The sequence below is a fragment of the Apis mellifera genome, linkage group LG16 (genome assembly GCF_003254395.2).
Source record: "Apis mellifera strain DH4 linkage group LG16, Amel_HAv3.1, whole genome shotgun sequence".
Lineage (NCBI taxonomy): Eukaryota > Metazoa > Arthropoda > Insecta > Hymenoptera > Apidae > Apis > Apis mellifera.
The window spans coordinates 2,667,313-2,686,132 of NC_037653.1; the positions used below are offsets into that span (position 1 = coordinate 2,667,313).

Consider the following 18,820-nt stretch of genomic DNA (forward strand, 5'->3'; position numbering starts at 1 on the left):
ATAATTTTAAAAATCTCTTAAAAGATATTTTAATATTGCGAGTTAAATAAAATAACTATATACTACAATTGCGATTCTACGCATGCGTTGTAATCATCTTCCCTAATCATCTTCACCGCGCGCAATTTAAAATAATTTCGATCAAAAAAATTCTTTAAAAAATTGAAATGACAATTATATTTTAATATTTTAATATCAATACGACGCAATATTGTCGATATAATTGAAATCATATATGTTCTCAATAATTCAATTCTCAATAATCAATAAAAATAATAATAAAAATCAGTAGAATAATCTCTCCATAATATCTGGAAACATAATAATTATACATCATTTACGTAAGATATTCATGAAGGCTACGTTAATGTTTACATTTTTACGAAGGAATCAAAGTCGACAATGGAAAAACATGACATCACGTTTTAACGAAAATTCAATAATGATGGATCATCGATTAAAATATTTGTTCCGCTGGAAGGGTTTTTAATATTTTTCGTTCTTCTTTCTTCGAATTTCTTAGAAACGAATATCACTTTCGTGATCTTCAATTTTTTTCATTTAAAATTAAAAAATAAAATTGAAAAACAAAAATTTTCAATTTTCATTTAATCGAAATTATTTAAGAATTTCAAGAAGCATTTTTAAGGAAGTTAAAAATACAAATATGATATACTATGACCTTGACTGCATGCGTTTTCTTTGTGACAACTTATCATTCTATTATTTTACGCTTATATGTATAGCGTACATTTTTTTTTTGTACAAAAATTTCTATAAGAATGTTATTATTTTTAATAAAAAATTATCTTCGATTATTCTAACGATATAAATAATAATAATAATTTCTAACAAAAAATTATTTTTTATTTGTCAGATTTAATATAATTATATTAATGAATATATAATCATTTTAAAAATAATTTTTGAAATGATTTCCAAGATAATTTTCTGTTTCAGCAACTTTTTTCTTACTTTCTGAAAAATTAGACTCATCTCAGTATCAGAATTTGCAATTAGCAGACAGAATTTTGTAATCTACAGTCTCATTTCTTAACGTGAATGTAATAAGAGGAGGGAAATAAATGGAGACTTTAAATCTTTCTAGAACATGAAATAAAAAATTAACCAAAATGATTAATTTCGTTTTTCTAATTTTCAAACATTTCGAACTCAATTAAAATTGAACGATAAATATAATGAAATTCTATCGTATAAACCACGGTGGTATTAATTACATTCAAACACGATAGATTAATCTATTATTAATAATCATTACCAAGCGACACATGTTGTAATACTCGATACACAATAGCGTGCGTTTAATTAACAAAGTCGTATCCTTGAAGTGTCAGAGTCATCAGAAGCGAGAGAGACGGTCGAGGTCGCGGCTGAACGAAAAACACAAGGTAGACATATGGAGAGATTATGAACATTAGAGAGAGATGTCATAAACATTATGTTATAATACAATATTTATTCGTTATGATATCCATAGTGTAGTTGAAATTTAAAATTATATATTTCTATCAATATCGTTAAGATAAGTTAATAAATGAATTTATAAAATTTATCAAAATGCAATCATATCATATTAAGAGAAAATATATATGCTTGATATCATATGTAATTTTATTATCTGAAATATTTTTTATGGAAATTTTATCTAAAACATTTTTTAATATTTCTAAAAATAAACAAAATTTATATGTCTATTTTTTGAAATTCACTTAAACACTTTCTTGCGAATATATATTCGAGAATCATTCTAACCTCTTTGATGGAGAATTCTTTTTAAATTTAATGAAACGAGTAATTTCACATTTTTCTAAAAAATCTTTTTTTCCATGCTTGAGCTTTCATACTTTTTATTAATTATCATTGTCTTTTATTAAATATCATTCTCTGTAACTTGTAATTCATTGTAAAGATGAAATGAGGTTAGAATCTTCTGTTAGATATTTGCAAAATAATTATGAGCTTATAACGAATAAATACTAAAAATGTATAAACTTGAAAATTGAACTGAATAATTCTAATAATATAAAAGTATTAAAATTTCGTCTGATTCTATTCGAATTTTTCCATTATCATTTGAAATTCTCGAGATATAATATATACTTTTAATATACATACTTTATATAATATATATGAATATAGTCCATATATGTCCGAAAAAATTATGACATAATTAAAAAGAAATATATTTGTAAGATGCAATAATAAGATGCATTGAAAACACGTCTACTTTTCTTCGCAAATACGCGGCCGCAATTTCTCGCCAAGTGTCAACAACGAGACATGTCAGCTCACTCCTTTCTCTCATAGTTCTCTCTCTACTTCACTCTTTCTTTTTCTATCTCTCCTTTCTCTCAGCGTTCTCTCTCTACTTCTCTCTTTCTTTTTGTATCTCTCCTTTCTTCTCTAAAACATACATTTCCCCTACTCTTTTTCCTTCATTCTCCCCACACGATGTCGGCACCTTCTCTTTTTCTCCTTTCGCTAGTAGTTTCTTTGCATCTCCGACGGTGTTTCGTTACTTAACACGCAACAGTTTGCGTATTACTTAAGAATATTGACCAGTTGCATTGCTTTACAATAGTTACACTTGCACTTTCGAGCTGGTTCACAACGTGGTGTGGCGTTACTGAACTTCGTGCCTTAAACTTTCCCACCAACCACGTATTATCATATGTCAACAATAAAACATGTAAAAATCGAATGTCAGTCCAATTTTATATATAATATTTTTCTTATCTCGGAAGATCAAATTTTAGAAAAAATTTTTTGATTCACTATATAATTAGTTTAAAATTTTTCTTATTCCGTTTTATTTATATTTTCTATATAAGTTTTACAACGAAATTATGGATTAAATCAACAAAATCATTAAATTAAAATCAATAAAATAGATTGATTGCATGTTTAAGTTATTTCCTATTGCAAAATGTCGATATATGGAATTAGTATCTACGATGATAGAATTTCACCCTAAATATAGGCTTGTCACGAGACATATAAATCGATGTTATCACTTTCACGTGACATGAACGAAATAATAGAAATAACTGTAAAATTTCACGTTTTCGAATAAATTGTAATAAATTATGATAAAAACGTTGATTTTTAAATACGAAACAAATTGGATATTGCATCATTTTTTATTTTCGATCGAAATGGAATTTTCGATTAAAAAAACGAATGATAGCAAACTTGATTAATGTTTTTAAAATAGGTGATTAAATAAGAACGAAACGGATCGAACAAAATTTCGATCTTGCTCAAATCACCATCGCCAATCATGACGCGTATCAAGGATAGACATGCGCGTGCGTGAAACCACTTTCACGATCGTTCTTGCCTCGGATTGGATATATTCCAGTGGTTCAGAGACCTCGAACTGTTCCAGAATCTGCCTATTTGAATTAACGTTTCGCGAATTTAGACGGTCCATATAACTGTGTGGATCGGACTTTATGCATCGCGAGTACAAGCATTAAAAATCGGTTTTAATAAAATTAAAATCATAAACATCTGTGTCTCGTTTCTCGTGATTTGATTTTATGATTGAAATTTGATTTAATTTGAAACAATCTTTTCATTTTATCAAAAATGATATTTTAAAATATGATATATATATAATAATACTTTTCTCTCAACAAAATGCCTAATTAAGTGAATTATATTTAATAAATTTAATAAATTTGTCAATGAATATATTAATTAATAAAAAATAAATTAATAACATTCTCAAATATATCAAATAAGAAGTGCAATGATTAAGTTTCCTAAGTAAATGTGTAATAATTCCTAAACATAATTTCATAATAAAGAAATTCTATTTTTTAAATTATTATTTGTCATATAATAAAATCACACATATGTTTGAAAATTATAAAATTTCTTTTTAAAAGATATAAAAAAATCTTGTCTGAATCTTTTGTCAATATTTTGTTGGCAAATTTATGGCAAGATATATTACATAGTTATTTATGATGTTTTATCTAAACTACTGTATTAAAAATTATTATTTCCTCTTAATTTCTATTTATAAATATAGCAAGGAGTGTATAATGGAATACTTAATGTAATTTCCAAAGAAAAAGAAACAGATACTGAAAAACATTTTTTTTTATTCTTTTTTGAAAATAATGCTATTATCTAATATAAACAAATTTTCCCATAAGATATTTTGTCTCAAACTCGATAAAAATTTATTATCAATGTATGTGCTTGTTTTGCAATTTAGCGAATTATATAGCATTACAATATGGTCATTTCATGTTATTAACGTGATATTAACGTCAATTGCAAAATTCTCACAGTGGTATTGCAATGTGGTACGAAATATTTTTTTTCAACGCAAATGATGGAACACATTTCGATGATTCTTCTTCCTTCATTTCGTTAAGCTTTGAATAAGTGGCAATATATTTAAATATCTTAAAGTGTAAATAGACTTCATTAGCTGCGGTTTCGGTTAAATAAAGATGTATCATATAATCGTTATCGCATATACGATCTCTATAAACACTTCCATTATCGCAATGGAACATATAGCCATATATCTTAACCTCTTATGTTTGAGTTTTATCTTTACATTATACAGTAAGTATAAGTAGATCTCTTTAATTTACTTTTCCTTACATATATTTAATGTTATTTTTCATTAAATATTAATCAACTACTATTAATATACAAAAAATTACTAAAATATATAAGTAAAATATATAAAATAATAAAATTAAAAAATATAAATAAATAATACTGCCAAAAAAATGTTATTTTATTATATCTATTATATACAATTGTTTATGTATAAGATATATAAGATTTCTTAATTCTTTGATAATAAAATATTCAATAAAATATAATAAATAATAATATAAAATTGAAAAATAAAAAATATAATATACAGTATAATAATATAAAATAATATAGTATAATAAAATAACAAATAATTCAAAACAGGCTTAAAAAGTAATTTTATTTTATAAATTTTTTGAATCAAATACAAAAAATACAAGCTTTAAATTATTTTCATAGTACACAAATCTAATAAATTTAATAAATTTAATTGCTTTTAAGATGATTTAAATTATTATATAAATATATAATTATTATATATTTTAATATAACTATTTTATATATATTTATTTATTTTATAACTATTTATAACAATTTGAGATGCATTATAAAATATTTTCAGATTTCTTTACAATGTATCATAAATGAATTAAAAATCAAGATTAAGAAAAATGAAATTGAATGCAAAAGAATTACTTTGTTCACCAGAGATTTATTAAATCATATATTATCGTAATTTTCTTATACCAGCTCGTCAGCTTCAGTTTCTCGTGACTCACTCGCGTATATCATCAATCGCAGGAGTTTTGTAATTTTAGGACCCATCTACAATCCTACACACGCATAATTATCAGATAGAATCACGAATTACTTGCTGATATAAATACAGATTGTATCATTGAATGGTGTGAACTATGATCTCATAATAGTAGTACTTAAAAGCTTCTGAGAAATGCGAATCAGATAAATTTATTGTCGTAAATTTAACTCAATTATGAAACTCAATTTTGCAAAATCGTGAATTTTTTTTCATAACAAAAAAAAATTAAACATATATTTTAATTAATTTAAAATAAATTTATAATAATTTAAAATAAATTTATTATTTAATTATATGAAATATGATTCTTGAAAACAATAATTCCTAATTCGTATCACAAGACTATAGAAATCATATAGTAATTTTTGAAAAACCAAATTAATGATATACTCTACAAACAAGTTTATCACTATTTGTCATTATTTTATATCTTAGTAATTAAAATTAAATTTTTTTTTATTTTCAATTTTTCATGAATTAAACATATCATCTTTTAAATTCAAAATGACAAAAAAATCATGAATTTGTAACATTAACTTATTAATTTTTTAAATTTTTCTTTTTTATGAAAAATGCAAATCATATGATATAATAACTATATTATAATATAATAATAATTTAATTAATAATAAAATTGTACATCACATTTTGAAAATTAAATTTATTTTAACATATTTTTTTTTTAATTAAGTGAAGATTAATAAAATAATAAATGATATAATGTAAATTAATGAATTAATGAGCGCTGTATACATATATTTTTCGTGTTATGAAACATATGTCAATATCAATTCATGTATATATTATAGAATGACCTGCAAAGTTAGAAATAAAAAATCTATATCTTTGTTTCTCAAAGAATATTGTAATTAAAATTGCATATATATGTTATTATGTTAATCATAATCATAATCAAAGGAAATTAAAATATGTTTTTTTTAATCTGTTTGTTTACAAAAAACTAGTTAACAATAATAAATATACATATTTTTATGTAATATTTATAGTAGATATTGTATATTCTTACAATAAAAGAAATTAAAAAATTGATTAAAAAATTAAAGTGATTAAAAAAATGTTATGTATTTATTATCTTTTTTAAAAATTTCCAATTTTGGATAAAAGATACAGAAGTACAATATATTTATTTATTAAATTTTGCATTATTTTTTTATATCATTTATTGCTAAAGAAAAATCTTAAAAAAAATTAACTCCAATTCAAATTACAAAATAGATCATATATTATGTAATATTATAGCATACAGGAATTTCTAAGATAATCGGTTATTCTCGATAATTACACTCTCTATAACCTCTAATCAATAATTTTGAGGAATTTCCAAGAAAGAGTAACCGATTTCAAATCTCATTTCCGACCGATAATAATCCGCTTGAATGATTGAAATTCTCGTTATTGCAAGCAGAAAGCTTATATCGATTCTATAGAATAACGTAGCATTCTATTGCATGCTTCTTCAAGTTTTTATAGCAGCAATAGATATCTTGCGTGGCATGATAATGAAGTGAAAGAGTAGAAATTGTAGATAAAGGATCGTAACAAGTTCAAAAGTCGGTGGAAAGTGGAAACTCGATAAATGAAAAATTGATAGAAAAATTTTTATTTGAAGGAATTGAAGCTTGATAATGGAAATTTGGGAAGAGAAAAATTCTCGAAAAATTTCTTGATCTCGTTGAAATTTTGAAATAAGAAATTGGATAATAAAAAAATGGATAATAAGATTAAATGGAAATTTAATTATATGAATTATATGAATTGATATACAATTATATAGAAACATTTGAATATTGATATTGAATTTATAAAGAAAATTGAATAAAATTAAAATCATATATAATAAACTACTAAACTACTAATAAACTTATATAATCATAAAGTTATAATATATAATATATAATATAATTATATAAGTTATTTATAAGTACATATATAACAGTAAACTTCAATTTGTAGAGGTTAAGTCATTATGAATTTAAATTGCAAAAATGAATCAACACATTTAAATATGTCAAATAAATATCAATTCAAATTAATTATTTTATTTTTAATTATTTATATAACAGAGAAAATATTTTAATATTTCAAATAATTGTCTGAAATAATTATTTCACATAATTATTTCAAGTAATTGTAAAATAAATAACATATTATTTAAAATAATATTTCAAGCAATGTCTGGCCTATTAATGATTATTTCAATTGATTGAATTGTTTGGACAAAAAAAAATGAATGAAGTTTTGTTTTACATATCAAAAACATTTTTTTAAAACTTAAATTCACTTAAATTATTGACATTGTACTTATATTGCGAATTCTTTTTCCAAATAAATACTATTGTATTTCTTTTGATTTATTTATTCAATGGCAATGTGTAAACATTTTTTAATTTCATACGCCTCTCTACCTCATATTTATCTACACTACTTAACCTTGACGCAACCAACATCTTCAAACAATTAACAATCTACTACTAATCAAACTTACAATAATGTGGTTGTGAAACTACTACTTTGTAAAATGTTATAATATTCGTGTCGATCATTTATACAATTTGATACCATAATATATATCGTCGAAAAATTCAATTACTACTATTAAAATTTTTGTTTTTATATATTTCAATATTTACGACGAATCGAATGTTTCTGTACGTATAGTTTTCATTTCGCGAAGGAAATTATCATTCACATTGCTCGTCATAAATGAAATGCAAATGTAAGTAATCATAGTCGATTTTATTGGGAAATTAAATATTTTTATTATTTAATAATAATGGAATATTTAAATATCATTTTGATCGTAAATTAAAACAGAATCAAGTCAAACTTGTTTAAATTATTCAAATGTATTATACTTGTAAATTATTGAAATAACTCAAAGTAATAAATTCTAAAATGATATTTATTAAAATGTTTTTAATAATAATTTTTAATAGTTTTTAATAAAAGTTCTTTAATATGTTCTTTAATATAAGCTCTTTAATTAATAAGCTCAATAATAATGTATAGTTCTCAAAACTCTAGATTATTAGAGAATGATTAATTATATTTTTTAATTTATTTTTTTCAAATATTCTTTTATAGTATAAATTTTTTTAATGTATAATTTTGATGATGGAATTATTTTTAAAATTGTGGCACAGACCACAAATAATCCATGATTAGCTGCTTATTGTTACTATCAATTTTATTTTTAATTCATTTTTTTTAATTAATAACTTTTAGTATCATTTGTTAGTTAGTTAATTAAAATTCACATCATACAAAACTTCAAATCAAAAAAAAATTGAAAGAATATCAACTTCAAACATTACTTCAGCTCAAATGAAATAACAGGTTTATTGCTAAAATGTTTCAAGTTACTTATATATAAATGAAAGCTAATTGAATACAAATTTGAAAGAGTATCTCAAATCAGATCAAGTTTCAAATAGCAAGTTTATTAGTATAATATAATATCAAATCTTTTAAATTCAATAAAAGTAAAAGTAACTTAAATGAATCTGAATGCTTGAGAAATACCTTTAAGAAATATTAGAATACTAAATATATACTTTCTGCAATCTGTTTGAATATTTTACAAATTCTATTACACACAAATATATAAATATTGACAAATGATTAGATAAATATAGATTGTACAAATCAATCTCTTTTTTAATACAAAATTTATATTTTTACAAATTTCAAGAAATATATAAAAAAATGGAAATTTAATTATAGGTTAATAATTAATTATAGGTTATAAAATTAAGAAAAGAAATAAATTTAAAATATTTGATTTCTTAATTCAAAAAAACATGGTAAATTAATGTTTTAAGATTTTATATTGTATATATATATTATATATATTTATATTTGTAATCAATCAAAATCATTACAAATGATTTGAAATAATATTGATTAAGAAAATCTACATACATATGTAATAAGAAAAAAAGAATAATGAAATAATATTTTTCATATTAATATAAAAATATAATAATAATAGTGATAGAAAATTTATCTAGGAAATACCTTCAATGATATATAATTGTAATATTCAAGAGATTAATAATAATATTGTATATATGTATAATACTCTTGTATATTTCTGATATCTCCAACCTGGCAGAAACTTCTTAAAATTATCCAAGTATTCTTATGAAACGATACGATTGTACATATTATATAATTTTGATATAAAATCGATCGTTGTTCTATGAACCTGCTAAAAGATAAGATATTGATAAGATATAACATATTATAGGTATATGTAAATCGCGATCAAATCATCGTAGTGCATTAATTTACAATAGTACATGCTTATTGTGGTTCTTGTCAGTGAAACGAAACATTTAGTCGGCATGGATATTGAGGTCAGTGGTTTGTTCATCCTATCGTTAATGACGATTCCAGTGTCGAGACACACAGCTTCGAACAGCAAGCACGAGCGAGCGATTCCTTGCGTAACCTACAAACAGAGACTCCAACTATATGCCATACTATCGAGTCATCGAGAGTCGCAGAGTTCACAAAACCATCGAAGTCGTGTTGCTGGCCCGTTTTCTGTGCTCGGCCCATTATAATATATACAGCTTTCGCAATATATTCGCGACGTATTTCGCTTGCTCGACGCGTTTTCGACTTTTCGTTTTGCAAGAGACGACTCGCCACAACCGATCGCGATCCATCGCGGAGCCAAGGAATCGTCACCGTAGCTTAACCCTATTTCCCATTAAAGTTTATATTCTTGTAGTTGAATTAGGTTATATAGTGTGTTTTCGTTATATATTATTATATGATCCTAGTTTCAATTTTATTAAGAAGAAATTCATTTTGAAGCCAGTGAAGTGAATAATTTTACATCACAATTTGCTCGACTTTTGTGTCTTTTGCTATTTGTCGTTTTCTATAACTGTTATTATCGAGAAAAATAAAATAAGGCTAAGTTAGGTTAAATTTCTAACAAAAAAAAAATGAAGTGTAATATTAACTTTTTAATGAACTTTTACGCAATGATTATAAAAAATTAAGACTATGTAAAATAAGACTATGTTATTTATCGTATTTATATTTGCTCTTAAATAATATATTCGGAATTCCGCTGAGGAGAATTTTTCTTATGAATTTAGTAAAACGAATAATTTTACACTAAAACAATATGTACATCATAATTTTTTTTAAATATTTAAATTCTTTATATTTCATTAAACGTTTGAAATCTTTTACTAGCTGTCATTTTTGTGATCATCGTCGATATAGATGAAACGAGGTTAAGTTAGGTTTTAAATTTATACGAATATATTTTCTATTAATCTATGTAATTTTCATCAAATCTTTCTTTAACAAATATAATACTGATTTTTTAAAATAAATTTTTGCAAAGTAATATTAAACTTAATGATATCTGATTTTACAAGCAAATCATTAATAGATATTTGAGATATTTTAATATAAACTTTTCTTTTATTAAAAGATTATAATTATAAATGAATTCATTCAACAAAAGTTGTAGAAAAAATAAATTTATTAGACAAATTATTATCCGTGTCATTAAATAGTATTATTTATAGTTCTTTAAATTCTTACCTTAAACAAAAACTCATTAAGAAGTCAACTTTACATTTCAACTTTACACATCTTATATCATTGCTCTCTGAATATAATTTATTTTATAATTACATATCTATTATCAAGTCAATCATTCTTCTAGTCATTTTCCAAGAATATATTCACTTCTAATATATAGAGAATATATCTAGTTCACATTATGTGAAATTCCTTAGCCAATATTTGCCAATATTTTGACGTGATTCTTTCCAAAGCAAATGATCGTGATTTTTGGTTTTTTTCCTTTGACTTTGAAATAAAAAAGATGAGACGATAAATTAGTTAGACAGTCTCGAAGATTCCGTGTTCGTGTACAAATCGGTGACCAACTGCCCGATAATAAATGACGACATCCATTCAAGTTCGTTCTCGATTGGCCTTGACGAGAATTCTCTCGTCGACCGAGTTGTATTGAAAGCGAAATTCAACGGGTTACCAAACCATCCGTCGCAGCTTAGAGAGTATGAGTATATAGATACGATACTGTCCACTCGGTTTCAGGGACGTGATTAATCATTCTGGGCGCCCACAGAAACAAACAATTATCTCCTTATACCTACCTCTCTTTTCTGTGTCCTCTTTTCCGTGAATCATTTCGCGAGAAAATCGTTTCGACGAACGCTTGAATCATTCATAATTTGATGCTGATTTTTGAAAATTAGTTAATCCAAAATTTCGAAGAAAAAATTCTAATCAGAAATCTCTTCTTTTGAAAAGATATTAAATGTATGAAAAATTTGCAAATAAATTGTAAAATTTTATATAAAAATATTTTTAATAAAAAATAATTCGTAAATAAATTTCATATTTCAAGCATCCAAAACAATTTTAATAATTAAAATTTAAGAAGACATATCGAATGTTTGGTTATTAACAGATTATAACATACATAATTATTTCGATTTGCATATAGCAATTAAAGTTTAAATAAATTTAATATCTCTACTTAAATAAAAATTTTCTCTGAATAAAAGAAATGAATATTTTGCTTTGTTTTATATGTTGCTTTGATATTAAATATAATGTCTTTAAATAAAATATAACAAATATAAAGTTACTATTCAAAATACAAATGGGATTTTAATAGATATTACTTTTTTCCAATAAATTTGATTAATATAGATGTCGAAATTACAAAGATCGATTGTAATTGCCATCAGATGTTTTGATTATGATGTTTTGACTATAATTGAAAGTGAAATTCGAGTGAATTCTTATTAGAAACGACGAAGTCGTGGACATAGCGGTTCAAGGCCGTGCCGAATTCATGGTCGTCCCGTAAATTGCGCGAGAACGCATCGTGTAATCCATAACAAAAATTATGTGGCCCTACTTTCGTAATCGAACATACGCAGTGAATTTCGGATCGGGGATTTGAACAATCTTGGTCGTGAACGCGCATGCGCGAAATCGCTTCTCTAATTCAATGCCGATGCCGAAAATCGACATCATTTTATGTAACCTAACCTTTACATCAATGTTAAGTAATACGTCCCCGTTCGCGCGTAAAACAAAACAAAAAAACTATATTTGGTTCAAAACTATTTTTGAATCAATTAAATTTATATGTAATTATTTAGATTAATAATTTATTTCGATTTTAATGAATTCTAATAATATCATTCTATTCTTTCATTAAGATGAAAGAATAAAACAATTGATTTAAAACGTTGAGAAATTAAGTTTGAGTTAATATAAATTTAAAATATAAAAATTATTCTATTATTTTATATTTTAAATCTTGAAAAATGTAATTCTAGATCATTATTAGGTAATTTTATATTAGAATTATGTTACATTAAGTTGAGTTAAATCAATTAAAGCCTGACTTTTTTTTAATGAACTTTTTTTTATATCTTTTCTCTTCATAATAATAATAATCGTTTCATTTTTTTTTTTCGTTTCAGAAACTCGCTTATTTCGTCCTGAAACTTTACATTTTTACGATCTCAAGAAGATATATTGCAAAGGTTTTCTCGACAAAAAGCAAGAAAAATGTCGATTTTAATGCAATACGTGGATCGATTCCACGAGATACTTGACAAACATGCAGGTAAGTCTTTTGAATCATTATTTTTATGTAGAGCATAGTCATTCATCTTTCAAGCTTGGTGAACGAACCTTAAAACATTGAGAAATGTCCGAGGGACGATCACCGACCAGTGACTGGGAACAATTTTATTAAACAGGAACAGGAAAGATTCAGCCCTCTCCCTTTCTATTCAATTCTCGCCTTTCCGCTTTCGTTTCACTTTTCACCTTGATCTAATTACAAGACTGCCAACAACAACTGTTTTTCATTGCTTGTAAATTATAAAAAATTAAAATTGAATGATTTAAAATAAAAATAATATACTCTATTAAAAATAAAAATAATAATTTTTAATTTGTATTCCAAATTTCTTCATTTTTTGAAAACAAAAATTAAATCTTACTGTAAATTATCGAATAAAAATTTATGAAATTAATAAGAATAATAATTTTGTGATTTGTACATTTTGCCTTTATATTTTATTTAATATTATATATATTATATTATATTATTCATGGTTTAAAACTTAAAAATCTTTTTTTTTTTCTTTCGTCGAGCAGTGTGTAAAACGTATATAAAAACATTATTTAAATTGAAACATTTCACAATAATGTTTTGGATATAATGATATAACAATAACAAAATGTTAATAATAAATAAGATATCAATATATATTTAACATTAATTAGGTTGCCACAAGAACGAATGAAAGTAGAATTCCAAGAAATAATGTAGAAAGAATTAAATATATAAATGTAAAAATTGCATTTTAATCATTTATCAATATTTATCTGTATACATTTATATATAATATATATATTTCTAAATTGTACAAAAAATAAAGATATAAATAAAGATTAATAATATATAATTAAATTAATGAATATGTAATTAAAATTAAAAATTACATTTTAATATTATCTATTAAGATTTACTTACAACAGAATTCATACAATCATTAATGCAGAAATTACATGAATAATATATGTATAATTAAAAATTAATAATATATAATTATAATTATTATATAATTGAAATTTACCATAATAATGGCATTTTAATATCATATACTAATATTTGTCTGCAACAGAAAAAGATACATCTGCAATGCAAAAACTATACAAATAATATGTAATTAAATGTACAAATTACAAATGTTCAGTATTCTCATACGATGTAAATCATAAAAGTAAATGAAACTTAGAGTAAACGAATAAAATGTGCACATTGTTCTTTGACGTAATCATATAGTATACACAAGCAATACAATATGGAAATAGAGGAATAAAGATTAAAATCAGCTTAATTTCTTTTTTTTTTTTTAATTTAAAATAATAAAAATATCTTTCAAAGTATTCAAATTAATAATAAAATAATAATAAATCTTTCATAAAGTTTCGTAATAAATTTTCAAAAAGGAAAATTTTCTCTTTCTCTAAAAATAGAAGCATTTTAAGCATTGACTTTGCTTTAAAATTATCTTTGAATAGATTATCTTATAAAAGGAAATACAAAAAGAGAATGCAAACTATTCCTAAATTTATATTAATAGCAATAAAATTATTGCTAAATAGAAATAGTCTTATTAAAAAATAATCAAATTTCACATGATTTTTTAAAAAATTCGTTTCTCATTTAATTTAAAATATCAATATCTTTTATAACATCGTTGACTTTCGCCATTTCCGAGTTACGCGTTTTTGGACTTCGATCTCCGTTCCATAGATGGCATAGATTTTAAATTCGTCTTTATCGACAGTTTCGTATTTAGATCGAAAGTTCTTAATTGTTATTCATTATTATCACTGTATCGAATTTGGAATTTATATTTGCATAATAATCGTTAGAAATTAATTTCACGTACACGCAATTTTATAGGAACTTAACACGAAGGATAAGGAATTATGGAATTCCAAACATTCGCATTTATTTACGTACTTTCTTCTCACGTAACATTTCCAAAGGTAGTTGAGAAACCTCCCACATATATTAGGTTATGTACATATGAAATTGGATTATTGAAGTGAATTTATATCCATATAATTGTTCAAATAAAATTTTTGTTCTATTTTTTTATTTGTTATGTTACTTTATTTTAAATAATAACATTTGAAGAATAAATTATCTTAATATTTTATTTCATATCTAGATATGTCTTATTTGATTTCATTATAAAAAGATGAACAAGAATATTTTATTGTTGATACAAATGTAGAGATCAGAGATTTCGACGAACACACGAGCAGAAAGGAAGGATAAAATTACCTAGAATTTCATTATGGTTAAGCAAACGTCATTCGTCGTGATGCAGCAGTAGACTACATCGAAGATGAATTATTCATTTCACGTGGCCAATGGAAGCAGCCGCCGATTTCGAGAAAGATTTTTAAACCATCTCCAATATTAAACGCGCAGATACGAATTCATATTCTTCATTCGCCGAATTTAATTTCAATTTGCAAAGTTTCCATATTTAATAGAATATCACCATCAAGGTTGTTAACTTTTTTCTTTTTAATCTTTCTTCATTTCTGAATATTTTCAAAGAAATTATTTTTTCCGTTAAAATCTTTTAATTCGATCAAAACTTTAATAACTCTCAGAATTCTTTCAGATTTTTTTGAAAGTCAAACAAATATTAAAATATTTAAGAAAGGAATTGTTAGAGACATGAATGAATCTGATTGTCTATATAAAAAATTGTTCGCAAAAGAAAGCATTATTATTTTTTATTTATTTATTTTTTTTTAATCGTAAATTTTATTAAAAATATTTCAAGGCAGAAATAAGCAATGATATGAAATCGCAATCATGAATTCATCGAATTTAGTTACAATTTGAAAAATATTAATGGAATTTCGCCATCAAGATTATCGACTTTCGTATTTACTTTCATCTTAGTTTTTGATTTCACTTTTTCCCCCATTTCACGACAAGCATCTGAAAAATACGACGAAATCGCATCAAGGTCGATTGATCATCATTAAAACCGACAAGAGACTAAATTAATTAGAAGAAATTATAACTGGTTTTTAATACGATAACACGTTAGTTGATCAAAATTTGAAGGATGAAAAAAGGATATCGAAAAAAATCTAAACCTAAAGATCGAGATTGTTATACTTTTATCATTGTAACATTGATTATATAAAATTATATTAAATATAAATAACTTTGAATATTTGATGAAGAATACAAAGCATAACTTTCATAGTTATAATGAATTCATCTTAAGGAAATAATCCTAAGGAAATTAAATACTTAATAATATTCCATTTTTAAAGAAAAATCAAAACAGAATGAATATTTTTCTATAATCCTTTGTTTATAATCATAAATTTTATACAAATTTCTAAAATTGAAATAAAATAAAATTAAATCAATAATATTAAATCAATAATATTAAATTAAAAAAATAAACTAATATCTAAAAAAAATTATTATATATTTGTGTTATCAATAATGATATATCATCTAATTTTCTTTCAGGATGATAATAGTACAAAATGATAACAGTATAAAAAACACATATGCAACATTTAATATGATATTTATATATTAATCAATTAAATCTAAACAAATTCATATTATTTATTAATATTTTCATGTAATTATGAAAATTTGACATGATATAAAATATGAAATATAAAACATAATAAAAAAATCAAATTTCATTAAAATTTTGTTAGTTATCTGTATCTGTTTTCTATATTCAATTTTTGTTCAATCAAATCTAATGCTGATGGAATCTGTATCTACAATATCTTTTTCAGATCAGAGAACAACGAATTGGTTTATGATGAGCTCACCATTTCCTACTCTGTTTATCTGCTTGAGCTACGTATATGGTGTAAAAGTTTTAGGGCCAAAGCTGATGGAGAATAGGAAACCATTTCAATTAAAAAATGTCCTAATAGTTTATAATCTATTCCAAATGGTGTTCTCAGCGTGGCTTTTCTACGAGGTAAGGTTCCTGCTTCGATCTTTCTCCCTCCCTCCCCGCTTTCTTTTCTCTCTTTCTATTTTTACACTTTTCTCAATATACCTGTTATATTGAATATTACGAAATTTTTTTTTTTTTTCTATTTTAAAATGTGTTTGCATGCTTTGAAATGCCACTTGTACATAAGCACGTACGAATAAAATTTTGCTCGTATATCGGAATGTTAGATGAGGAACCATGAAATAAAGGTTCGTGTTGTATCATGAATGATTTCTGCAAGAACATCGAACAACCACCGAGTTCGAAATCACGCGTGATCAATGGAATCAATGTAACTTATAATATTGTACCAGAATTTATAGAAACCAATTGATCAGCACCATCGAAATTAAATTACAATAGTGTCTGATTATATAGCCATGTTATGTAAAGAAGTTATGAATTGAAGTTTGTCAGAATTGGTGTTATTTCACTTCAGTTCTACCATGCTGCATCAAGGTGTTAAAAGTGAGAAATAAATAATGCAAAATAATGGAATATGAGGTAAGTATAATAATAGTGTAAAGTCAGATTAATCTTTTTAATTATTTAATAATTAAAATTGACATTATTTTAATATCGATGCTATTTTAACAGCAAATCTTAATAAATTCTAATTATTAAGACTATTTTGAATTAACAAATATTAAAAAATTATATTTTCTTTAATATAGTTAAATCATTTCTATGCAAATAATAAACAATATTGACATATCTGTCTCGAATTTTATGATTTTAGAAATTGATGAGAATATCTTTAGCTATATAACCAGACAAATTTTATGATCATATATGCAGACACTACTGTATTTGTTTTCTAAATATTTAAATACCAATCATATAATACATTATGGTATCAAAATTTCTCTTAAAAATAAGTGAAGTTGATCAATTTAGAAATGATCACGTTTAAATTTTTATGTTCTTTTTTTTTTCCAATACACATCTTCTGCAAAAGGTTTATTACATGCAAAACAAGTTTTTATTTCAATTTTAAATTTGAAATTCTAATTTCTATCATAATATTAAAGAAATGATTATTTTTTGATAATAATAAACATAATAGAATATACAGATTTATGAATTTATTATTGTTTCATTGGATTAATAGTTGCAAGAGGAGGACAGATGCCAATCTACATTCTTATTAAACAAATATGATCCAAAAATTTTTAATAAATGCTTGCTTTCATCCTTTGCACCTAGCTTACACAATACATTGCAGAATTACACATAATTCATAAAAACGTAACAAATTATATCAAAAATAGATATGTCCTCCTCTTACTGCTCAATTTTAATTTTGCTTGGAAGATACTTTTGGAAAAATTATATTTCATAAAGATTATTTATTTCGTATATATATATGTGTGTGTGTGTGTATATATATATATTTCGAACTCGGTTTAACTTCCTATTAACGCAGAAATAAAAAAGGTGCAAGATAAAACATTAATTGTGTAACCGAAAAAAAAACAGAGTCTGATGGGCGGATGGTGGGGCCATTATAGTTTCCATTGCCAACCTGTGGACTATAGCGACAATCCAATCGCGATAAGGGTAAGTTTTGGTATTTATAGTTTCCTCGGCAGATGGATCATTGGACCGCCATTTCAACGAGACGGACCTCAATAAATGCTAAATTTTATTCTTTAACGATTTTTATATGCGTATACGTATATAAGTATAAAAAGTACAAAAAGATAAAGTTATATATTTTTTAATTTTCTAAGTATAAAAAACTGCTTCTAATTTTCCAGATTTAATTTTAATTTCATTGTATATT

The 18,820-nt window shown here is 24.1% G+C and overlaps 1 protein-coding gene across 7 annotated transcripts in view; it reads left to right on the plus strand.

Moving 5' to 3' along the window:
* LOC409638 (elongation of very long chain fatty acids protein AAEL008004) overlaps nucleotides 1–18,820 on the plus strand; it is a 49,296-nt gene that overhangs the window by 22,456 nt on the left and 8,020 nt on the right. For 4 of the 7 annotated variants that reach the window (XM_006559408.3, XM_006559409.3, XM_006559407.3 and 1 more), the window contains exons 2-4: nucleotides 12,928–13,073; nucleotides 16,826–17,016; nucleotides 18,514–18,594. In XM_006559408.3, the coding sequence (XP_006559471.1) occupies nucleotides 13,016–13,073; nucleotides 16,826–17,016; nucleotides 18,514–18,594 (330 nt within the window). In that variant the 5' untranslated portion in view covers nucleotides 12,928–13,015. The remainder of the gene's footprint in view (nucleotides 1–12,927; nucleotides 13,074–16,825; nucleotides 17,017–18,513; nucleotides 18,595–18,820) is intronic. The other 3 variants (XM_006559412.2, XM_016917028.2, XM_006559410.3) reach the window with 1 other exon arrangement.